The 23854-nt window shown below is 47.1% G+C and overlaps 1 protein-coding gene across 2 annotated transcripts in view; it reads left to right on the top strand.

Annotated features, from left to right (window-relative positions):
* Positions 1–23854, top strand: part of MDGA2 (MAM domain containing glycosylphosphatidylinositol anchor 2) — a 422386-nt gene that overhangs the window by 212253 nt on the left and 186279 nt on the right. Inside the window, exons 3-4 of one of the 2 annotated variants that reach the window (XM_079987502.1) lie at positions 202–376; positions 19425–19621. In XM_079987502.1, coding sequence (XP_079843628.1) covers positions 202–376; positions 19425–19621 — 372 coding nt within the window. Of the gene's footprint in view, positions 1–201; positions 377–19424; positions 19634–23854 lie in introns of both variants that reach the window. The other variant, XM_079987501.1, reaches the window with a different exon arrangement.

Raw genomic sequence — 23854 nt, 5'->3', positions numbered from 1 at the left:
TGAGCAAGGTGTTCTCACAGGTAAACTGGCCCCAAGTTGTTAAGGGTTTTATATACTAATGGTATCCCCTTGAACCTTGACCAGTTTCAATGGCTCATGAAACACCAGAGTCTCTCTTTTTCTGTGTCTTCAGAAAGCAGCCCTCGCTCCGCAACACAAATGGGCATGCTAAAGTAACAATCTGTTTTGATGCTTGCTCAGATCAGGTGGACCAAAACAGCAGGAAGTGCCTCTGACCGGTTTCAAGACTCCAGCGTCTTCAACGAGACGTTGAGGATCGCCAACATCCAGCGACATCAAGGAGGCCGCTACTACTGCAAGGCGGAGAATGGCTTGGGCTCGCCAGCAATCAAATCGATCAGGGTCGACGTGTACTGTAAGTACCTGCTTCTGGAAGCCCCAGAGCTGTTCTTTTCTCTGTTGCGGTTGAGTGTCAAAGTGCCATGGCTGGCAGCCTGAAGGGAAGAGAGGGGTTGACCAGGCAGGAGGCCAGGCAGGTGGCCGGCAGAGTTTGCTTGCGTTTGAACGCAACAATTTATTTTGTCCAAATATTTTATTGTTTCCACTTATTTATACGAGAAGCAGCAACCAATATTCAACAATCCCATGCCCAGCAAAAGCACCAAATGTTTATTTTATTTCATTTAACTGGTTCTAGACAAAGGTATTGTTCCATAAGTTGTCATGTGTTGGTGAGCACCAAAAAGCATGTTCTGCCAGTGTTGCATATGTAATAAAACTGCCAGGCGGATTGAAAAGTAGTGGTTTTCTCGTTTATTCCACTCTCTCGGACATGGTCTGTAGGTTTGTCTAGTAATATTGCATCTCAGAGTTGTGAGGTCCAGATCTCAAACAGGTCTGCATTTAGGGAATCCCAATCCCTTGCAATAGTATATTGCGCTGTAGCCATTTGGTGAATAATGAGATCCTTGTGGGAAAGTTGTTCAGCAGTTTCTGAATACAGTGGCACCTCGGGTTACGTACGCTTCAGGTTACATACGCTTCAGGTTACAGACTCCGCTACCCCAGAAATAGTGCTTCAGGTTAAGAACTTTGCTTCAGGATGAGAATAGAAATTGTGGTCCGGCGGCACATTAGCTAAAGTGGTGCTTCAGGTTAAGAACAGTTTCAGGTTAAGAACGGACCTCTGGAATGAATTAAGTACTTAACTAGAGATACCACTGTAATATGATAGAAGGGCTATTTTAGGAACCAAAGGGATATCTTGTTTTGTGATAAGGCCTGCTTCATGAAAGACCCTTTTCCCCAAACAGAAAGACTTTGGGACATTGCCACCACATGTGGATAAGTGAGCCAATGGCCTTATTATTTTGTCAACACATAGCTGATACACTTTTAGTCATTTCACCAAACAATAATGGGTATATATACCATTTGTGCATATCTTTGAGTGCATTTTCATATCACAGGTCATAGAAACATAGAATCATAGAATTGTCAAGCTAAAAGGTACCCCGAGGGTCATGTAGTCCAACCCACTAAAATGCAGGAATCTCAGATACGGGGAACTAGCTATTCCGGAAGAAAATGTAATCCACCCTTTTGGCCTGCATTGCACAGGGCTGCACTAGATTACTCTTTGGATTATTTGCAACTCCACAGTTCTGATGCTATGATCGTCTGCAGCTTTAAGTCACACACAGCATGAAGAAAGCCATAGGAAAGACATTCAGTATAAGGCAGATATATAAGATCTCAGCATGCGCAAAGCATTTGCTGGTATCTCTTCTCTCTCTCTACCCGAGGGTGCTGATGGGGAATGTTTTATACTTTCCCTAGAAAGGAAATTTGACCTATTGGCGGATGAATTATCGACATTGTATAAAGCAAAATCAGCTTATGGCGGGGGGGGGGGGAATGGTCGTCTTATCTTTTAAAAGAAGGAATTCTAGTCATGGTTCTGTTACCGCTCAGAAAAGAAGTTGACTAGCTTTTGAACAAAAGGAGTCTTAACAGATGCATGGCGAGTGTGTTTTCTTAATCTTCTTACGTGGCTGATCCTGGCAAACGCCCAAGTTCAGGAATCGCTTGGCATGGGGCAATGGTTACGAGCGAGGTCATCAGGGCTGAGTTCTCGTGGAGAGAGCCATCCTGGGCTGGGACTGTACCGCTTTAGGCTGCAGGTGGTGACTTGCCAGACTGAAGGCTCATCAATGCAAACAGAACATGCCTCCATGGCACAGATCCCGAATCCTGGTGGTGGGACAGGTGCGCTGAAGGACCAGGTGTGCAGCCTGGGAGTCATTTTGGACTCGCAGCTGTCCATGGAGGTGCAGGTCAGTTCTGTGTCCAGGGCATCTGTCTACCAGCTCCATCTGGTACGCAGGATGAGACCCTCCCTGCCTGCAGACTGTCTCGCCAGAGTGGTGCATGCTCTGGTTATCTCCTGCTTGGACTACTGCAAGGCGCTCTCCGTGGGGCTACCTTTAAAGGTGACCCGGAAACTACAACTAATCCAGAATACAGCAGCTAGACTGGTGACTGGGAGTGGCCGCTGAGACCACATAACGCCGGTCTTGAAAGACCTACATTGGCTCCCAGGATGTCTTGCAGAGGGTAGTTCATACGTAGTGAAGAAGGAAGCCCTTCCTGAAATCTTCTGTATACTGATCTGGTGCTTCCTAATCCAAGAATTTATAGAATTGAATTGTAGAGTTGGAAGGGACCATGAGGGTCATCTCGTTCAACCCCCCGCAATGCAGGACTCCTTTGCCCAACATGGGGCTCAAACCCACAGCCCTGATTTTGAGAGTCTCATGCTCTACTGGCTGATCTATCCCACCAGTCACAAGCAGGTAAATTTCTATTTACTGAATTCCTATTTATAGAATGTCATACAATTCTATGGTTTTATTTTCCCAGGAGTTATGGCCACTTCCCCTGCATTTTGTCCATTACTGACCTGTGACTTATGTTCCAGCTTCCTGCCAGTCGGAACATAGATCGTTTCTCAAATTTATCCCAGAATTAGTGCATGGGCAGTTTGCAGCAAAAGTTCAGCCCCTTCAATTAATTTGCGTCCCTTTCCTGGCCTGGTTTGCCGTTGCACTCGGACGCTGAATAATAGCCAAGGCTCCTGGCGAGTGTCAGGGCAGATGGATGAAGCGTGTGATCACGCATAACATTACACCCTTTGAGATTCCTTGTTTGGCATGGCGTGTGCATCAGAAACCAGATCGTCTTTTTAAAGAATACAGAGGTGCAAAGAACGGGGGAATGAAATAAAAGGTGTGTGCATGGATGAAGATAAAGATGCACAAAATGAATAAATAAAAACTTTGCTGAAAACATAGGAACAGCTCTGCTGGATCAGACCAGAGGGGGCCCATCTAGTCCAGCATCTGGTTCTCATGGTGACCAAGCAGACGCCAGTCAAAAACCTGTCAATAGGATCTGAGTACAAGAGCAACTGTCCTCTCCTGTGGTTTCCAGAAACTGGGATTCAGAAACATGGCTGCCTTCAGTGGTGGAGATAGGGCAGAGCTACCATAGTTAGCAGCCATCACTGGCCCTCTCTCTCCTCCATGTAGTTGTCCAGTCCCCTGTTCAAGCCATCTAGTTTGGTGGCCATCGCTGCCTCCTGTGGGAGGGAGTTTGTGATAAGAATTTTGAGATCTTAAAGGTAAAGGGACCCCTGACCATTAGGTCCAGTCGTGACGGACTCTGGGGTTGCGGCGCTCATCTCGCTTTATTGGCCGAGGGAGCTGGCGTACAGCTTCCGGGTCATGTGCCAGCATGACTAAGCTGCTTCTGGCAAACCAGAGCAGCGCACGGAAATGCCGTTTACCTTCCCGCCGGAGCAGTACCTATTGATCTACTTGCATTTTGTTTTTTAAAAAAATATTTATTAAAATTTTAAAGGTTACAGAAAGAAAAAATAAAAATACCACTGTCAGAGCTGCCTCCAGGTCCCAGCTCACAGAGGACCAACGCTAGGCTGTAGTTATGTCCAAAAGTCTTTATTGAGGTTCAGTTTCCATTTTAAAGCCGCAGCGCGCAGCTCTACGTCTCGACCTTAGACCGGCGAAGTCCCGTCTGAGTCTCCGCCCCTTCCACACCAGTTTAAGACTCTCGCCTTGCTCCACCTCTTCCTAAGTTCCTTTCTCCTCTGGGCCCTCCTGCCCGCTAGGGTCTCATCCTTCCTGGACTCCTCTGACGCTGACCCTGACGATTCTTGCCCCTCCTTCCGGCGGGCTTTAGGACCTGGTTCCCTATCCGGGCTACCTTCTGTGCCGCTCGCCTGTACATTTGAACTTGGCGTGCGCGCCCAGCCTGCAACTTTCCTCTTGACCGTTCCCTCGCTCTCTGACGGAGGCGTGGCCAACCCTGACTCATCTTCTCTCGCTGGTGGTGCATATGTGGGCTCTGATACCTGGGACTCCTCCCCCCCACTACGCTCTGGTGGGGAAGCTGGTCCTGATTTCCAACTGCTGCTCTGGGAGTCCCCGCTGGCCCCTTGCTTCTGGGGTGTCCCCCTTGGGTCCCCCCTTGCCCTGCCCATCGGCGCCCCCTTCTGTGAATCTTCCGATTCGCTGGAGAGGCTCATGGAATCTATCGGGCTGCTGTCATCTTCTCCTACGCTGCCCTCGGATTGCTCCCCCTCGCTCTCCATCTCCTCTCCTCCCTGCGCTCCCGCTGAGTCCCTGACAACCACATTAAACAAAAACAAAACAACACATCACCATATGAAAAAACAGAGAAATAAGACCCATTAAACAAAAACAAAAACGCAAAGAAAAATACATCAGATCTCCTCATTACTAATCTTTCATTAGCTTATTTCCTTGACCTCCTCACGCCTCCCTTTTTTGTATTCTAGGTCAATTATCCATTTCAGCAAATCCTTTCCCCCTTTTAAATTTTTTGTCCTGTAAATTGTCTTAATATAATGTAACTTTACTTTTCCTCCTTTCACCAATTAACAGTCAGTTATTCCCAAATCCTTTACATCATTCCTGCTAAAATCATATAATATTATTCCAACATCCTTCTAACAGTTATTAATTTTACAATGTTTCTGTAAATAGTCTTTAAATTTCCTCCAATCTTCCTCCACCGACTCTTCTCCCTGGTCTCAGATTCTGCCAGTCATTTCCGCCAGTTCCATGTAGTCCATCACCTTCATCTGCCATGATCTACTTGCATTTTGAACTGCTTTCGAACTGCTAGGTTGGAGGAGCTGGGACTGAGCAACGGGAGCTCACCCCGTTGTGGGGATTCGAACTGCCAACCTTCTGATCAGCAATCCCTAGGCTCAGTGGTTTAATGCACAGCGCCACCCACCCAAGTGTACCAACCAAGCAAGTACATAGATCAGCACAGGAAGACCAACCTGGAACCATTTTGATTCCCAAACTGACCAAATGTTTTCCCTGCAAGGAGGGAGGGGGTCAGGGAGCCTTCCCATTGTCTCAGGAATTGAGTAATCAGCATTTTAATGGGTGACAGACTATCAGAAAAGGCAATCAGAAAAGGCAATCAGATAACCTGGCAAACAGGAAAAACATTCAAATTTCTGTTTCAGACCACCTTTTCTGTGATGTAGGTATCTGGGGGGGTGGTCTTAGGTTACACCCCTTCTGTGATGTATGTATGATGTATGGAGGGGTGGTCTTGAGCTCCAGGGCAGGGAATTTAAAATGTCTATATAAGGCCTTGCGCACCATTGTTCTGGGTTCCTCCTCCCTCCTGTGTGTGGTGAGTGAGCACCCTGTTGCAACAGATCAATAAAGATCAGGCTTACTAGCTGCTTTGCTTCTCAATATTTTCTGGTTGGCATCTGTTATTTTCTCCTACCAATAGGGAACCTACGTAAGGACTCTATACGGGCTCTTGGGTACCCCATAAGGGAAAAGGAGCAGGTTTTGTTTACAACAAGTTCCATAGTCCAACTCTGTACTGTGTGAAGAAGGACTTCCTTTTATGCATCCTGAATCTTCCAATGTTCAGCTTCAAGTTCTAGTCTTAGGTGAGAGAGAGGAAAACTCTTCTCTGTGTTATAAGAAAAAAAACTGCTCCTTTTTCCTTTATCTAAGAGCTCATATAGAGTCCTTAAGGAGAAGATAACAGAGGCCAACCAGAGAATATTGAGAAGCAAAGCAGCTAGTAAGCCTGATCTTTATTAAACTGTTGCAACAGGGTCCTCACTCCCCACACGCAGGAGGGAGGAGGAACCCAGAACATTGGTGTGCAAGCTCTTATATAGACTTTTGAAGTTGCCCACCCTGTAGCCCAAGACCACTCCACAAATACCATACATGCATCACAGAAAGAGGTGGTCCCCAGCAGAAATTTGAGTGTGTTGTTTCTCTCCTGTCTGCCAGGATACCTGATCATGCCTTATCTGATTGCCTTTTCTGGGTAGCCTGGCCCTCCCTTTGAGATGGTAAATACTTAGTTCCTGAATCTCTTACACATATTGATAGTGTGCTCAGCTTAACAGATTTTGACCAAACTGCAGGAGGCAGTGGAAGACAGAAGTGCCTGGCGTGCTCTGGTCCATGGAGTCCCGAAGAGTCGGACACGACTAAAAGACTAAACAACAACAACAACAGCTTAACAGATACTTGCCAGACTGTCTTTGCAGGGAGGGGTAAGCCCCTACAGTCCAAAGACAATTAGAAAGCTTTCCCCATTTCCTTCCTCCTTGCAGAGAAATATTTGAGGTCAATTTGGAAGAGTCAAAATGGCTCCAGGATTGTTCTCCCACTATTTCAGATATGTGGCTTATATGCTTATGCATGTGTTTGCCTTGTACATTTATGAACATTTATTTTTCATATATAAGACCTTAGAATTCCTATAACAACTGATATGGGGAGAAGTGTGGATAGGGGGGATTTTGCAGGCATCCTTATCTCCCATCACTCCACCTGTAACTACGATGACAGGGAGAAGGTCCAGGTTTGTTGCTTTCCGCCTTGCACAAAGGCCCCCGCGAAATGCCTGCTTCCAACATTAGGCTTGCAAGGAGCGAATGCATTTGCATCCCAACAGCTTGCAAGATGAGGACGCAGGATGTTTACAAGCCTTCACCCCAGGCCAGGACAACTCTTTGCGGCTCCCAATTCTTTCCCAGGGCAGGGAGGGAGCGAGGCATCAAGCGATCTTCATGCAGAGCACACCGCTGACCCTTTCATCCAAAGGGCAAGCCAGTCTCCCTCCATTCCGATTGACAACTTGATTGGCAGCTCCTGCACCTCCACACCTAGCCTGCCTTTGACAGTTCTCTCCCCCCACAGACCCCGGCGTAAAAAAAAATGAAGCAAAAATTGAACACAGCAAGAATGATAACAAGACCTCCGGGAGGAAAGGGCAAATCTCGGCCAAATATTCCTACAAAGTGACTACAATTGCAGCACTTGCATGCCAGCCAGGAGTGGGGGATGCACATGCTTTTGTTTTTATTTTTAAACTTAATAATAATAATAATTTTATTATTTATACCCTGCCCACCTGGCTGTGTTTCCCCAGCCACTCTGGGCGGCTCCCAACAAAACACTAGAAACAGAATAAAACTTCAAACATTCAAACAAAAACTTCCCTAAACAGGGCTGCCATCAGATGTCTTCTAAAAGTTAGAAATAAAATTATATACTGCTTCTATAGCAACAGGAACCCTCCCAACAGTACATATTCATTTTGCCCTGATTACTATTATTATTATTATTATTATTAGTATTATTATTATTATTAACATTTATATGCCACATTTTTCTCTAAAGAGCTTGAGGTCCTGCACATTGTTCTCCTGTTGTTGTTGTTTAGTCGTTTAGTTGTGTCCGCCTCTTCGTGACCCCCTGGACCAGAGCACGTCAGGCCCTCCTGTCTTCCACTGCCTCCCGTAGTTTCATCAAACTCATGCTGGTAGCTTCGAGAACACTGTCCAACCATCTCGTCCTCTGTCATCCCCTTCTCCTTGTGCCCTCCATCTTTCCCAACATCAGGGTCTTTTCCAGGGAGTCTTCTCTTCTCATGAGGTGGCCAAAGTATTGGAGCCTCAGCTTCAGGATCTGTCCTTCCAGTGAGCACTCAGGGCTGATTTCCTTCAGAATGGAGAGGTTGGATCTTCTTGCAGTCCATGGGACTCTCCAGAGTCTCCTCCAGCACCAGAATTCAAAAGCATCAATTCTTCGGCGATCAGCCTTCTTTATGGTCCAGCTCTCACTTCTATACATCACTACTGGGGGAAAACAACCCTGTGAGGTCCTTTAAGATGAGAGATGGTGAGTGGCCCAAGGCCAAGTTGTGAGCTTCATGGCTGAATGGGGATTTGACACCTGGTCTCTCAGGTCCTCGTCCAGCACTCCAACTATTAGCAGCCGCCACTACTGTCTGCTTCAGTTTAACTTTTCATTTGTCTTTTGAAAACACTTTTAAAATAATTCTGCACTCCTTCAAAGATTGGAAAGCAGTCAAGTAACCCTATAAAAATAAATTCATTAGGACTCTCAAGCAATTAAATATGTATTATTAGCTGAATGACCATCTGCCTTTATCCAATTAATCCAACATCACAAAAAATGATCCATTTTCCAAAATGGACATGCATTCAACGTGCATTTATTTCCACATTTATCACGAAAAAGACAAAACGAAACATACAACAAAGAAAAACACATTACACTACAATAAACTAAACTAAACACAAAGGAAAATTATTACTTCAAATACCTAAATCTCTTTACATTGATAACTGACTTCCTCGAATCCCCTCTAACTGAATTTCATTATATCACCTGTACAACAATTCTCCAATTTCATATTTCTAATAATAATGGGATGCAGCACCAGAAGTTGTTGAGGCAGCACCAAGTGTTGAAATTTTGTGCCTCTAGCAACTTTGCAACCTCCCCTGTAGCCCCCTACACCATGGGGCGGCAAACTAAGGTCCATGGGCCGGATCAGGCCCAATTGCCTCTTAGATTGGGCCCGCGGATGGTCCGGGAATCCAGGCAGCCCGCATAGCATGTGTGTGCGATGGATTTTGCAACTCAGCCAGGCTTGGGGGTCAAAAGTGAGGCGGGCGGCTGCTTGAGACAAGCCCCTTCTCCATCCGTCGCGTGCGTACAGCCATCTCTTATTCCGGGGTGGGGAAAAGGGAAAAAGGAGCCAGAGTTCAGATTTCCACCTTGCAGCTGCTGGTGACTGACCTCAGGAAGGGCAGCTGTAGTGACAGGGGCACAGAGGCGCCTCGGGAGCAATGCCCGCTGGTGTCTATGGCGGCGGTGCTCCTGCCGGAGGAAGCGGTGAGCGCCTGGGTGGCTGCACTCCTAAGCAGTTCTGTACTCTCCTGGGGAAGCTTCTCGTTAGCTACACGGTACGAGCCATGGAAAGGTAAATAGCCGCTGCCACCTCGTCTTCCAGAGAGCCAGCGTGGTGTAGTGGTTAAGAGCAGTGGACTCATAATCTGGTGAACCGGGTTCGCTTCCCTACTCCTCCACATGCAGCTGCTGGGTGACCTTGGGCCAGTCACACTTCTCTGAAGTCTCTCAGTCCCACTCACCTCACAGAGTGTTTCTTGTGGGGGAGGAAGGGAAAGGGGAATGTTAGCCGCTTTGAGACTCCATCGGGATATCAAATCCAAACTCTTCTTCTTCCCTCATGTGGGGAAAATAATGTTTTTGCTTGAGGGGCGCTGGCCTGACTTAGTGTGGCCAACGGCTTTTCCCTTCACCCATGCATGTGCACATGCTCTCCAGGGCTGACAGGAATGGCGCGCTTACCTCAGCCCCCCACTCCACCTTATGAGAGAAATAATAACTGTCAACGCATAAAATGCAAAGGAAGCAGCATGGGTGTATTAGGGCAGTGTTTCCCAACCTTGGGCCTCCAGCTGTTTTTGAACTACAATTCCCATCATCCCTGACCACTGGTCTTGCTAGCTAGGGATGATGGGAGTTGTAGTCCAAAAACAGCTGGAAACACTGTATTAGGGAACACCCCCCCCAAAAAAAAGAAATCACATTTGGGCAACTTTGGGGTTGGTCCCAATAAAGGTTTTTGCCCAAAATGCATGTCATAATCATGACAATGTTAGCAAATCACTCCTCCGAGGCTGTGTTTTGTGACCAGTGTAATTCACTATCTGAGAAGAAGCATGAGAACAGGATACAGTCCTATCTGTATATACTTTGCATTGTACTTGCACTTTTGTCTGTGCCTGTTCTCTCTCAAACCTGACTGAGAGAGAGCACCATGATTCTCTGCCTGTATATAATGTAAATGAATACATAGTTTAGATCTACGGATGGTCCATTCTTCTTGGTGTGCTATGCCAGAAGATTATTGTGCATCTTTCATCTGGGAGATGTCACTGAAAAGCATGCTGGAATGAAGGGACGTGCCGTTCCAGAGTTGTGCTTACCAGGAGGACGCTCAGAAAGAGACTGGGGGGGCCTCCGGGCGACCCCAGAGTTTCGTAAATCCCAAGAAATGGTAGCAGAGGATGGTTTTGACACATAGTCCGGCCCCCTGAAAGGTCTGAGGGACAGTGAACTGAAAAAGTTTGCTGACCCCTGCCCTACACTATGCCGCTTTTTCCGGAAAAATCTAGGCATGAGGCTGCCACACAGCTGGACGGACAGAGCCCGCGGCTCCCTACAGAATAAAGGAAGGAGTCCAGCCACCAAAGAGCTGTAGACCAAAGTTTATTGCGCAACAGGTTCAAAGAGGAATTTTGAACCCCGAGGATGGGGTGACAAGGACTTTTAGAACTTTCTATCTTATCCCAGCATACAGTTCATTAAGCATCATCACTACATCATTGCTACGTCAGAAAAGGGGAGGGTTATACATGACACAAGTGGCGCTGTGGGTTAAACCACAGAGCCTATAGCTTGCCGATCAGAAGGTCGGCGGTTCGAATCCCCATGACGGGGTGAGCTCCCGTTGCTCTGTCCCTGCTCCTGCCAACCTAGCAGTTCGAAAGCGTGTCAAAGTGCAAGTAGATAAATAGGTACTGCTCTGGCGGGAAGGTAAACGGCGTTTCTGTGCGCTGCTCTGGTTCGCCAGAAGTGGCTTGGTCATGCTGGCCACATGACCCGGAAGCTGTACGCTGGCTCCCTTGGCCAATAAAGCGAGATGAGCACCGCAACCCCAGAGTCATCCGTGACTGGACCTAGTGGTCTGGGGTCCCTTTATCTTTAAAGTTCTTAAGCACAGTGCAGAGTCTAGATCTGGAGCTACAAAGGAACTCTCTTCCTTCCCAGCTCTTCAGACTGAGGGTCCTGCATGATGCTGGAGGCAGGGCAGAGGCAGGAAAGGAGAGCAGCTGCTGGCATCTTGATTCACAACGATCCGCAACAGCTCTGGCTCCCAGCCTCCTGCTCCTTAGAGAACCAATTACCACCATAACAAATAAAAAAAAGGTTGCAATACAGAGATGAGGCGCTCTCTCTCTCTCTCTCCCTTGTTCACCCCCCAAGCACAGAGAGGCATTTTCCTGAAAAGCCAATATTATTATCTTATATCTTCCCCCACCCGCATTCTGGGCAGAGCAACGCCTGAGATTTGTTTTACCTTGCAGCGAGGGAGGTAGCAGGAGCTGCTGATTGTAAACCGAGCCCAATCTCTGAAGGGGAATGCCTGGTTTAGCATTTCTCCAGCAACCAGCCCTCTTCTTGCAACTGCTTGCCAGCCTAGGTGCATCCTTCGCAACGTTCACTTCCCTGAACTGTGCAGTGCAATGTTTGCAAAATAAATAAATAAATGCAGGTGTTGGTGAAGCAAATGTACAAAAATGCCTTAAATTGGGGAAATGCTTAGCAAAAAAAGAAGAAGTGCATTTTAGGACAAAGTAACACTCTAATGCTGGTGCATTTTTAAGGGGATTTAAAAAAATAATAATGCAAACTTACCTGAAATATGAAGAACTGAACTTACGACCAGAAACGGGAGAAACTGAAAGAATCTCCTGGTCTCTTTCCATTCTGCTCCTGCAATGATCACCTGCCCCAGGAGATCTGAAGTAGGACTTTGCACATTTCAAGCATTTCCCAATTGCGTGTCGAGGTCCCCAAGCCACCCCTCAAATAACTCACAACCTTGTTTAAGGTTTTTGGCATAATTTTGGCCACAACTTTATTAAAATACATACCAGTGGGTGGTTGTTTAGGCATTGGTTAAGACTATCTGTCCCCCCGCCTGGGGACAGAACTGACCCCGAACTCCCTCAGAAGCCAGTTAAGGGAAAACAATATTGGGGAGCGAAGGAGCTGAGTCACAGGCCCTCAGCACTCACCCGCATGCTTCCTGGGGCTTGCCGGCCCCAGCCCCATGCAGGGATTTGGACGAAATCATGGCAAGCCCTTGAATTCCTTTAACGGAATTCCCTTCCGCAGCAGCATTGGAGGGGCAGACCTAGCCGATCCTTACCCCTCCTCCAACCAATTGATAACCAATGCCTAACCACAACCTTACAGATTGTGATGATTTGCTATGCAGTAGGCAAAAAGCAAATGGCCCAGCCAATCGGCCAGATGGACAAAATTCCTACCAGGCCCCTGCCCCATAGCAGACGACCCCATGACAGGCATAGCTAGGTCAGCGCAAAACCCTCGAAAACTCAGGGTGGGTGGGTGGGCGGGTGATCCGGTTCACGCAGCGAAAGAGAAAGTACCAAGCTGCATGTCCTGAATTTAAAAGCTCCGATCCTTCCCACCAAATTGCAACAAACAATTTCCCCCAGCAATCCAGCCCCACCAATCAATTGCCAGGGGTCAGACCTCACCTGGAGTACTGTGTCCAGTTCTGGGCACCACAGTTCAAGAAGGACACTGACAAACTGGAATGTGTCCAGAGGAGGGCAACCAAAATGGTCAAAGGCCTGGAAACGATGCCTTACGAAGAACGGCTAAGGGAGCTGGGCATGTTTAGCCTGGAGAAGAGGAGGTTAAGGGGTGATATGATAGCCATGTTCCAATATATAAAAGGATGTCACATAGAGGAGGGAGAAAGGTTGTTTTCTGCTGCTCCAGAGAAGCGGACACCGAGCAATGGCTCCAAACTACAAGAAAGAAGATTCCACCTAAACATTAGGAAGAACTTCCTGACAGTAAGAGCTGTTCGACAGTGGAATTTGCTGCCAAGGAGTGTGGTGGAGTCTCCTTCTTTGGAGGTCTTTAAGCAGAGGCTTGACAACCATATGTCAGGAGTGCTCTGATGGTGTTTCCTGCTTGGCAGGGGGTTGGACTCGATGGCCCTTGTGGTCTCTTCCAACTCTATGATTCTAGGATTCTATGATTCTAACCACCCTGCCTGGCAACAGAGGGGTGACTCAGTGGACCCGTCCGCAACACGTGCTCTCCTTTCAGGGAGAACACACTCTCTCTGAACACCCAAACTGATGGCAAAGGGTTGGTCTGGATGACCCTGTGGGTCCCTTCTAACTCGGCAATTCTATGACATAGCTCTGCACAATGCTGAGCTAACATGAGGAAAGTATAACTGATTTTTTTTTATTATTTAAAAAATGAACACATCACCTGTAAACAAATGAGAATTACAAGCTGCTGACTGTTTTTTTCAATGAGAATCCATTATTATCTTTTTTATCATCTCTGATTTAGAAATGGGGGGGGGGGGTTGATATTTCAGATCACCAACTGCTCAAAGCTACACATGGAGCCTATATCGGACTAGAGATTCAGCTTGCTTGAAGTCCAGCAGAAGCAAACTGCACCAGAACAAGCTCACAGTAGTTTTTTTTTTTTTTTAGTTACAAATTAATGGGCTGGAGAGCTCATTTGCATTTTGTCTCCATTTGGAAAAGAACTAATTAATATGTTTTATTGAGCTAATTGCAGTGCCACCAGCCTTTGTGGAAGGGGGGAAAATAGGTCTCAGGGATGTGTTTCCAGAAAGAAAAATCTTACTGCTAACATGCGTGACTAATAATGGATGTAGCTCTGTTAAAAAATTAACCACACTTTAATTAAATGAACATTGCAAAGATACCCATTGTAGCAGGCCTTCCTGATTTAAAGTCCCCCGGGGCTGGCCTGCCATTGGTTATATGAGGCGAGGCAAAGGCTCATTAAAAGAAAAAAAAACACCAAACTCCAAACACCTGCCAATCACTTCTTGTCCTTCAGTCTCCGCTAATGATCACTCACTGCAAGGATGCTCCAAGTTCAGAACTAGTTACCATGGAATAAGGTTTCCCCACTTTGAAACGAGTGAGAATTGCCCCAGTTTTGAACTAAAATGAAGTTTGCAAACCTTCCTTGCAGGTTTTTAAGCAGAGGATAGATGGGCATCTGTCCCGGATGCTGAGATTCCTGCCTTGCAAGGGGGCTGGACTAGATGAATCCCGGGGTCCCTTCCAAATCTACCATTCTGTGATTCTATGAAAGCGCGTAGAGAAAAGTTTTCCTTCCCCTCTCATAACACTAGAAGTCATGGGCATCCAAGGAGTGCCGAAAGTTGGAAGGTTCAGGAGAGCTAAAATGCAGTTCTTCTTCAGCGTTAAACTGTGGAACTCCCTGCCACAGGAGGAAGTGATGGCCACCAATTTAGATGGCTTTATAAGAGGATAAATTTACAGAGGAGATGACTACCAGTGGCTACCAGCAGGGCCGTCTTTACCCAGGGGTGCAAGGGTTGCGGGGCACCCGGGTGCCAAATTTTGGGGGGCGCCAGGCGCTGAAGCCGCCTAAGCTCTTAACTATCTATCTGTTATGAAATAATAAATAATTTTGATCAAGCTAGAAAATCAAAATACATATATACCTGGGTATTACCGAAATGTATACCTGCTGTTTCACTAAAGGACTTTCGACTTTGTGCGCTCGTTTATCAAAGCCGCGCCGAGCCAGTCGTGGCGCTTGTCATTCACAACGGCGGCACTTGTCAGACGAGTCAACAACAGCGCTTGTCATTCTCAGTTAATTGGGGGGCTAAACTAAATTTGGCGGTGCTGGGCGGATCTTTGCACCCCAGCGGCACATATGCTAAAGACTGCGCTGGCTACCAGCCACAACGGCTGGGCTGCGCATCCATTGTCTTGCTTGTGAATCACAGCTGATGGAAACAGCAGGAGGGGAGAGTTGCTCTTGAATTCTGCTTGTGGATTTTCCATCTGCATCTGGCTGGTTGCTGTGAGAACAAGATGCTGGACTAGAGAGGTCATTGGTCTGATCCAGCGCTCTCTTTTCATTTTTTTTTAATGAATATTTATTAAGATTTTACAAAGTCATAAATACAAAAATACATAATAAAGCAAAAAGAAAAGACTCTCAAACAAAAATACAAAACACAGAAAACGAGAAAAATAGAAAAAAAAGTTAAAAACAAATCCATTTTTTATAACTTTAGACTCATAAGCTTGTTTCTTTGACCTCCTCTTTTTGTGTTCCCATTAATATAATCAAATCAGCAAATCCTTACCCTCTTTCATTTATCTTAACTCTATATCTTAACATATTATAGCTCTATATTTTCATCCATTATCAATTCATTTTTACATACTCTTTTTAACTTTGTTGCTAATGCCACTTATTTTCAATCCAACATCATTTTAACATTCATTAATTTTACAGTGTTTCTCTTTTCATGTCCTCATGTCCTTAGTGTGTCAAGTACACACAAGAGGCAGCCATTTTTTTAATAAGATCCCCAATTCCCAACAGTGGTCCGACCAGTGCAGGATTTACGTATAAGCTGTATGCTCCTGCCCACCTAGCAGTTCGAAAGCATGTCAAGTGCAAGTAGATAAATAGGTGCCACTCCGGCAGGAAGGTAAACGGCATTTCTGTGCACTGCTCTGGTTTCGCCAGAAGCGGCTTAGTCATGCTGGCCACATGACCCGGAAAAACTGTCTGCAGACAAACACCGGCTCCCTTGGCCTATAGAGCGAGATGAGCACCGCAACCCCAGAGTCGTCCACGACTGGACCTAATGGTTCAGGGGTACCTTTACCTTTAAACAAGAAAATCTTAGGGTCCCACTCTCTTGCAAGGTCCCCAAAACAGTTTAAAGGAGGGAAAACTGGATGTAATTCAACAATAAGTTGATAAAATACATAATTTTGTTATGTGCAAATTGCTTTAGATACCTATGAGGTCCATCAGTGACCATATAGCATATATTCCACACACAAAACAGCGACAATTTGTTGTTGGCAAGGGACAGCTGGACATATCAAGGGCCCCCGTTACCTTCAGGACCTTAGGGCCTCATCAAACCCAAATCTAGCCCTGGGTCCAATCCTGTCTCCTATGCTGAATTAAACACAAGGGGGGGGGGTTAATAATATTTCGCCAAGTCCTCTTTCGACGGCGATACGATTTGGGTATCTACCTTGGATGGTTATTGAAAGTGGCATTGCAATAAGAAGGCTGGCCTGTCTGCAGAGAGGCCAAAGGAAACTCGACTCCGAAGGTAGCATGAAAATTAATGAGGCAGCTGAACTATATTTTCGGTCCCTGAATTGGATCTTAATTGCTGCAGCCGGGAGAGAGTTACAACCCTCTGTAGGGACATTTGCTGGAAGCAAGGCTTTAGACTACACTCCCGGCAAAAGGTACAGAATCCGAAGGCCATGAGGCAGGAGAAGGTTATGAAGCTCATTGCCCAGGGCATCACTGCTCAAGTTTGCCGCTAAATCCTTTATATGATTACTTAGGAGTAAGTCTTGTACCTCGGTGACCAGGCAGAGAGACACAGCTTTGCGTTTGCTGAGCAGACATTTCCTTGCCCAAGGAAGCCCCGGAGCTGAAATCCTGCAAGCGATTCTCCAACGGAATTCTCAGGAGTTTCTTCAAACTACAATTTGTTATGTATTTTGTATTCTCTTTGCCAACAAAGGTCCGTATAGTTAAAGCTCTGGTTTTCCCAGTAGTGATGTATAGAAGTGAGAGCGGGACCATAAAGAAGGCTGATCGCCGAAGAATGGATGCTTTTGAATTATGGTGCTGGAGGAGACTCTGGAGAGTCCCATGGACTGCAAGAAGATCAAACGTCTCCATTCTGAAGGAAATCAGCCCTGAGTGCTCACTGGAAGGACAGATCCTGAAGCTGAGGCTCCAAGACTTTGGCCACCTCATGAGAAGAGAAGACTCCCTGGAAAAGACCCTGATGTTGGGAAAGATGGAGGGCACAAGGAGAAGGGAACGACAGCGGATGAGATGGAGGGACAGTGTTCTTGAAGCTACCAGCATGAGGGAGGCAGTGGAGGACAGGAGTGCCTGACGTGCTCCGGTTCAGGGGGTCACGAAGAGTCGGACACGACTAAACGACTAAACAACAACAACAACAACAACAATTCTCCTTTTGCATTTTTCTGTTGTTAACTGTCCTCAGACCTTCAGATGAAGCGTGGTAAACAAAATTAATAAATAAATGAAAAATGAGTTTCTACCAGGTTCAGATTTCTCGGTTTCTCATTCCCCCCCCCCCACCCAATTTTAAATTCAGTTCTCCAGACGTCTGCAGGAATCAACACAGAAATCTATCAGCATTTGGGGGGCAAATTTCTCTTAATATGCACATGGTTTTGTATGCAGTTTTGTACATATCTTTTTGCAAGCAATTATCCCTCATATAACGCATTTTCATATGTTGCTTTCACAATCATATTCATTTTTATTTCCTCTAATAAATGCATTTCGGTAACATTGCTTGGTACAAGAACTGCATTGCAAAAGTGCAAAATTCAGAAGACGGTTGTGTTGTGTTTCCCCCATTGTTTGGAAAGGCTTAATGTGGTAAAGGTAAAGGTAAAGGTACCCCTGCCCGTACGGGCCAGTCTTGCCAGACTCTAGGGTTGTGCGCTCATCTCACTCTAGAGGCCGGGAGCCAGCGCTGTCCGCAGACACTTCCAGGTCACGTGGCCAGCGTGACGAAGCTGCTCTGGCCAGAGCCAGAGCCGCACACGGAAACGCCGTTTACCTTCCCGCTGGTAAGCGGTCCCTATTTATCTACTTGCACCCGAGGGTGCTTTCGAACTGCTAGGTTGGCAGGCGCTGGGACAGAACGACGGGAGCGCACCCCGCCACGGGGATTCGAACCGCTGACCATACGGTCGGCAAGTCCTAGGCACTGAGGTTTTACCCACAGCGCCACCCACGTCCCCGCTTAATGTGGTAGATTCACCTTAAGATGCAACCTGAATCATCTGTAGAGGACACATGCAATAACCCTGTTTAGAAGTCATTTTGAACTCACTGTCATCTTGGGAGTCATTTTGGATTCACAGCTGTCATGGAGACGCAGGTCAATTCTGTGTCCAGGGCAGCTGTCTACCAGCTCATGCAGGCTGAGACCCTCCCTGCCCGCAGACTGTCTCGCCAGAGTGGTGCATGCTCTAGTTATCTCCCGCTTGGACTACTGCAATGCGCTCTCCGTGGGGCTACCTTTGAAGGTGACCCGGAAGCTACAACTAATCCAGAATCCGGCAGCTAGACTGGAGACTGAGAGTGACCACTGAGACCATATAACACCGGTCTTGAAAGACCTACATTGGCTCCCAGGATGTTTCTGGGCACAATTTAAAGTGTTGGTGCTGACCTTTAAAGCCCTAAAGGGCCTCAAAGGCTCAGTAGACCTGAAGGAGCGTCTCCACCCCCATTGCTCAGATACTGAGGTCCAGCGCCGAGGACCTTCTGGTAGTTCCCTCACTGCGAGAAGCAAATTTATAGGGAACCAGGCAGAGGGCCTTCTCGGTGGTGGCACCTGCCCTGTGGAATGCCCTCCCGTCAGATGACAAGGAAATAGACAACTCTCTGACGTTTAGGAGACATCTGAAGGCAGCCCAGTTTAGGGAAGTTTTTGATGACTGATGTCTTAATGCATTTTTAATCTCTTTTTGGAAGCTGCCCAGTGTGGCTGGGGAAACCCAGTCAGATGGGCGGGGTTGTTGTTGTTGTTGTTTAGTCGTTTAGTTGTGTCCGACTCTTCGTGACCCCATGGACCAGAGAACGCCAGGCACTCCTGTCCTCCACTGCCCCCCGCAGCTTGGTCAGACTCATGCTGGTAACCTCGAAAACACTATCCAACCATCTCGTCCTCTGTCGCCCCCTTCTCCTTGTGCCCTTCATCTTTCCCAACATCAGGGTCTTCTCCAGGGAGTCTTCTCTTCTCATGAGGTGGCCAAAGTACTGGAGCCTCAGCTTCACAATCTGTCCTTCCAGTGAGCACTCAGGGCTGATTTCCTTCAGAATGGAGAGGTTTGATCTTCTTGCAGTCCATGGGACTCTCAAGAGTCTCCTCCAGCACTAGAATTCAAAAGCATCAATTCTTCGGCGATCAGCCTTCTTTATGGTCCAGCTCTCACTTCCATACATCACTACTGGATGGGCGGGGTATAAGTAATAAATTATTATTACTGGTAATATTATTATTATTGAAACAAGGGAGCCCTATGCCTCTGCTAACCTCCTGCTTCCTCCTCCTTCCCTTTCCAGATCTGGATGACCCAATTGTGACCGTCCACCAGAGTATAGGCGAAGCCAAGGAACAGTTTTACTATGAACGGACGGTGTTCCTCAGGTGCGTGGCCAACTCCAACCCACCTGTCCGGTATAGCTGGCGGCGAGGGCAGGAGGTGCTGCTCCAAGGATCCGACAAAGGGGTTGAAATTTACGAGCCCTTCTTTACCCAGGTAGGAATCAAGGTACAGTCATATTTTTTCTTACTTACTACTCTTATCAATGTCATTTCAATTTTGGAAGAAACGCCTTTCAAATGGGCATGTGGGTTGAGGTGAAAGCAAGGCAGACCGGTGACAAAATAGCTGCACTGTTGGCCAGTATGTCTCTGGGTTCCACTGAATGCCAGGTTTTAATCTTATAAAGGCTCATCTTAGAGCAGGGATCAGCAACCTAAGGCCCATGGGCCACAAGCGGCCCACGGGGGTTGTTTTACCAGTCTACAGTCCACCCCCGAACTGAGCTGCCCACTCGGCAAGTCACTGTGTGCTGTGCTAAACCGGTACAGCGTGGTGCAAAGAGTCACTTCCATGGTGCCGGAAATTGTGTCTGCGCATGCTCTGACACCCCAAATCATGTCTGCGCAGATGCCGGAAATCACGGCCGCATGCGTTCTGGCCCACAGAGGGATCTCCACGAGAGTAAACTGGCTCAGGCGAGGTAAACCTTTCTGAACCCTGTCCTAGAGAACACCTGGCCAGGTAAGATCTGCCAGGGAGGCCCTGCTCCCGGGTTTGTCCTCTAGGGCCAGGGTGGACAACCTTTGGGGGTCTGAGTGGTGCATCCTATACTGTGAAAGGGGGGTCACCTCTTCTCTTTCCCTGTGTAACAGCCTGTCATGCTCCATGGGTAGCCCTCAGGGACAAGAGTTGTAAAAGCCTTTCACCCAAAAATGTATGCAAAAGACTGAGGTTCGAGGTGCAGCCTAGTCTCAACATGCACAGTTCAATGCGGAGAATCAGTTTGGCTCCAGAACATGATCCGAAACAGAGCTCAGGAAACCACCACCCAAGTTCCATATGATCTGGAGTCTGGAAAGCAAGCCTGAGGAGGAAGGGATGAGGGAGTTGCATACGTAGAGGAGAGGACACATAAGATAAGGCTACCAGATTTTTTCAGTGAATCCGGGGACACTTATTGTTCACTATGTACACGTGAATGCTGAGAGAACTGTAAATCTGGGGACTGTCCCCGGGAAACGGGGATGTCTGGTAACCTTAACATAAGAGCCGTCTTCAACTATTTGAAAGGCTGTCACATGGAAGAGGGAGCAAGCTTGTTTTCTGCTGCTCCAGAGGGGAGGACCCTAAACAATGGATTTGAATGACAAGAAAGGAGGTTCCAACTCAACATGAGGAAGAGCTGTTTGACAGTGGAATGGACTCCCCTGGGACTTCCTTGGAGCACATTCTGAGCTGCCTTCCCAATGTGGGCACTGCGTTCGGCTCCAGACCTTTCCCCACTTGGAGGAGCCACAGCTCCTGGGATCGAGGCACGAGAACCGATGAGAGGCAACAAATGAGATGCTGAGTGTACAATCAGCAACCCGGCGCAGAACAACTTTCAACTTTCATAGATAATTCACAACTAATGGCTCGGAAAGGCCCATCACTACCATCGTTTATTGCACCTGACAGCTTTATATTGCTCAGAATCGCTGGCAAAGCCTCGCAGAGGACGAGGCAGCGATGGGACCTCAAGAAGGAGGAGGGATTGGGCCAGGTTCAACACTGTGGGATTGGACTCCCCTCCTTAGGAACATTTTAGGAAGCTGCAGCCTTCTTCCCAGGATGGGATCACCCACAATGCTCTGCAGGATAGGGCCCCTGCTCAGGAGAGGCTCCTTGCTGGAACTGAATTGTGGATAGTCTTCTGCTGTGGACAGTTTTTTGTTTATTCCATTTATATCTCTCCTTTTCCTCCAAGGAGTTCAAGATGACATACATGGTTCTTTCCCTCCTTATTTAATCCCTGAGAGGCCACACCCAGTGAACTTTAGGGCCAAGTGGAGATTTGAACACAGCACTCCCAGGTCCTGGTCCAAAACTCTAACCACTAGACCGCACCGGCTCTCAAAAATGCACTTTAAAATACAGTGGTACCTCGGGTTACAAACGTTTCAGGTTACAAATATTTCGGGTTACAAACTCTGCTAACCCAGAAGTAGTACCTTGGGTTGAGAACTTTGCCCCAGGACAAGAACAGAAATCATGCGGTGGGAGCGTGGCAGCAGCAGGAGGCCTCATTAACGAAAGCGCACCTCAGGTTAAGAATGGTTTCGGGTTAAGAACGGACCTCCAAAACGAATTAAGTTCGTAACCCGAGGTACCACTGTAATTGTGCAAAATAAAACTAAGAGCAACAGTAGCACCAATAATTTTCAACAGAACAAGCACACGAGATACAGTGGACACTCGGGATGTGAATGTGATCCGTGTGGGAGGCACATTCGCAACCCGCAGTGGCGCGTCTGCACACACACAGGTTGCGATTCGGAGCTTCTGCGCATGTGCAAAGCGTGACCTAGCGCTTCTGCGCATGTGCGACCGCCGAAACCCAGAAGTAACTCGTTCCGGTACTTCCAGGTTTCGGCAAATCTGTAACCTGAGGTATGACTGTACTTTACACCCAGAATGGAGAGACCTCAAGGCTAGTCAGATATTTCTTTTTATTTTTAATTTTAGTTGTAGAACCCCAAGATCTACCAACCAGAGCATGGTGCAAAAGACGGACAGATTTTTTGGTGTGGTGAGAAAACGTGCCATTAAGGACTGGAATACCTCAAGGACAGCCTCTCCCCATATGAACCTACCCAGACCTTGAGATCATCCTTTGAGGCAGTGGCATCACAGCAGGGGGGGGCAGTGCAGGGGCGGGGCGGGTGCCATGTCTGGGGGGGGGTGACAAGAAGGCACCGTGTGGGGGCTTGCGGTGGCATAAGCAGCCATTGCGCCACCACAGCTGCATGTGGAGGATCCTCCGTCGCTGGCAGTAAACTGCTATGTACAGCGTCGCACACATGCACTGTACGTAACAACAACACTCATGCGCTGTACATAGTGGTTTGCCAGCAGCGTACGGATGGCGGTGGTATCCATCCGTTTCTGCTACAGCTGTGAATGGAGGAGCCCGGGTGGGACCTAATAATAATAATAATAATAATAATAATAATAATAATAATTTATTTATATCCTGCCCATCTGGCTGCATTTCCCCAGCCACTCTAGGCAGCTTCCAACTGAATATTAAAAACTCAACACAGCATTAAACATTAAGAAACTTCCCTTAGGGATCACTCACTGCCTTTCTCAGCCTAACCCCCCTCGCAGGGTTGTTGTGTCATGAAATGAGACTGGAATAACTGCATTCGCCTCCTTGGAGGAAAAGGTTGGGACATAAATGCAAGGCAGTAATCCATAACGTCAAAGCATTAGCTGCCCAAATGTCAAGCTGCGTTGATAAGAAGCGTTCTCTCCCCCCCCCCCCCCGAAATTGACAAGGCCCCGTAATCCAGTGGGGAGATTGCCCTGTCAAAAGCAATCTCAGCCACTGGATTTCATCTCCATGCCGTGTGGGTGATTCGCAATTTATTAATTATTATTGGGGGGACGGACACAAACAGGCTGACTGGCTGCTCTTTTGAGCATTTAATTAAAAGTGAAGGGCTCCTTGCGAGCTGGGATTCCTCACCTAATAATGCCGCGATACGGAAATGTTTATTATTATCTCCTTTATTAGATAAGTTCTTACCGGGTTATATGATATGTCACATTAAATTAGATTCCATTTTGGAATAGCGCTGAGCTTTTTAGGCTGCTACCCGGGATTCGTTCTCTGCTTTGAATTTAATGAACAAATCAAGTTGCCGCCTTGATAAGTGAAGGCTTATCGCTAACCTTTTCTATATTTATCAGAGGTCAGCTTGAATTAGTGTATCTCTCCCTGGGTGAGGGTGAGATTGGAAAGATGTTTATAAAAAGGACAAAATGTAATTAAAAGTTTAAGAATCGCCAATGTTCCCCACAAATCTGCCTTGATGTTGGGGGCAGTGGTGGTCTGAAGCTTAATGCATGATTTCCATGTACAACATGCAAGACTCCAGTTATTGTTGTTCTTTTTAAAGAGGATCGTGGAAAAGGCTGCTTGGATGCTGAATTTCCAGGGCTGCTGCAAGCCAGTGTAGGGAATATTGGACTAGAGAGAGTAGACCTATAGGTTCACCCTTTGCAAAGGCCCAGATCCTGTTGGAATGAACTGGAATGCTGTCAGCCCTATCAGCAATGCTGATATTTATGTTTTAATGTATTATGTATTAAGAATTAATATAATTATGTATTAATTAACGCAGGTGGCGCTGTGGTCTAAACCACTGAGCCTCTTGGGCTTAGAGTCATAGAATCATAGAA

The sequence above is a fragment of the Podarcis cretensis genome (assembly GCF_951804945.1).
Source record: "Podarcis cretensis genome assembly, chromosome: 1".
Lineage (NCBI taxonomy): Eukaryota > Metazoa > Chordata > Lepidosauria > Squamata > Lacertidae > Podarcis > Podarcis cretensis.
The sequence above is the reverse complement of the archived record's forward strand: the minus strand, read 5'-3'. Positions and strand labels throughout refer to the sequence as shown.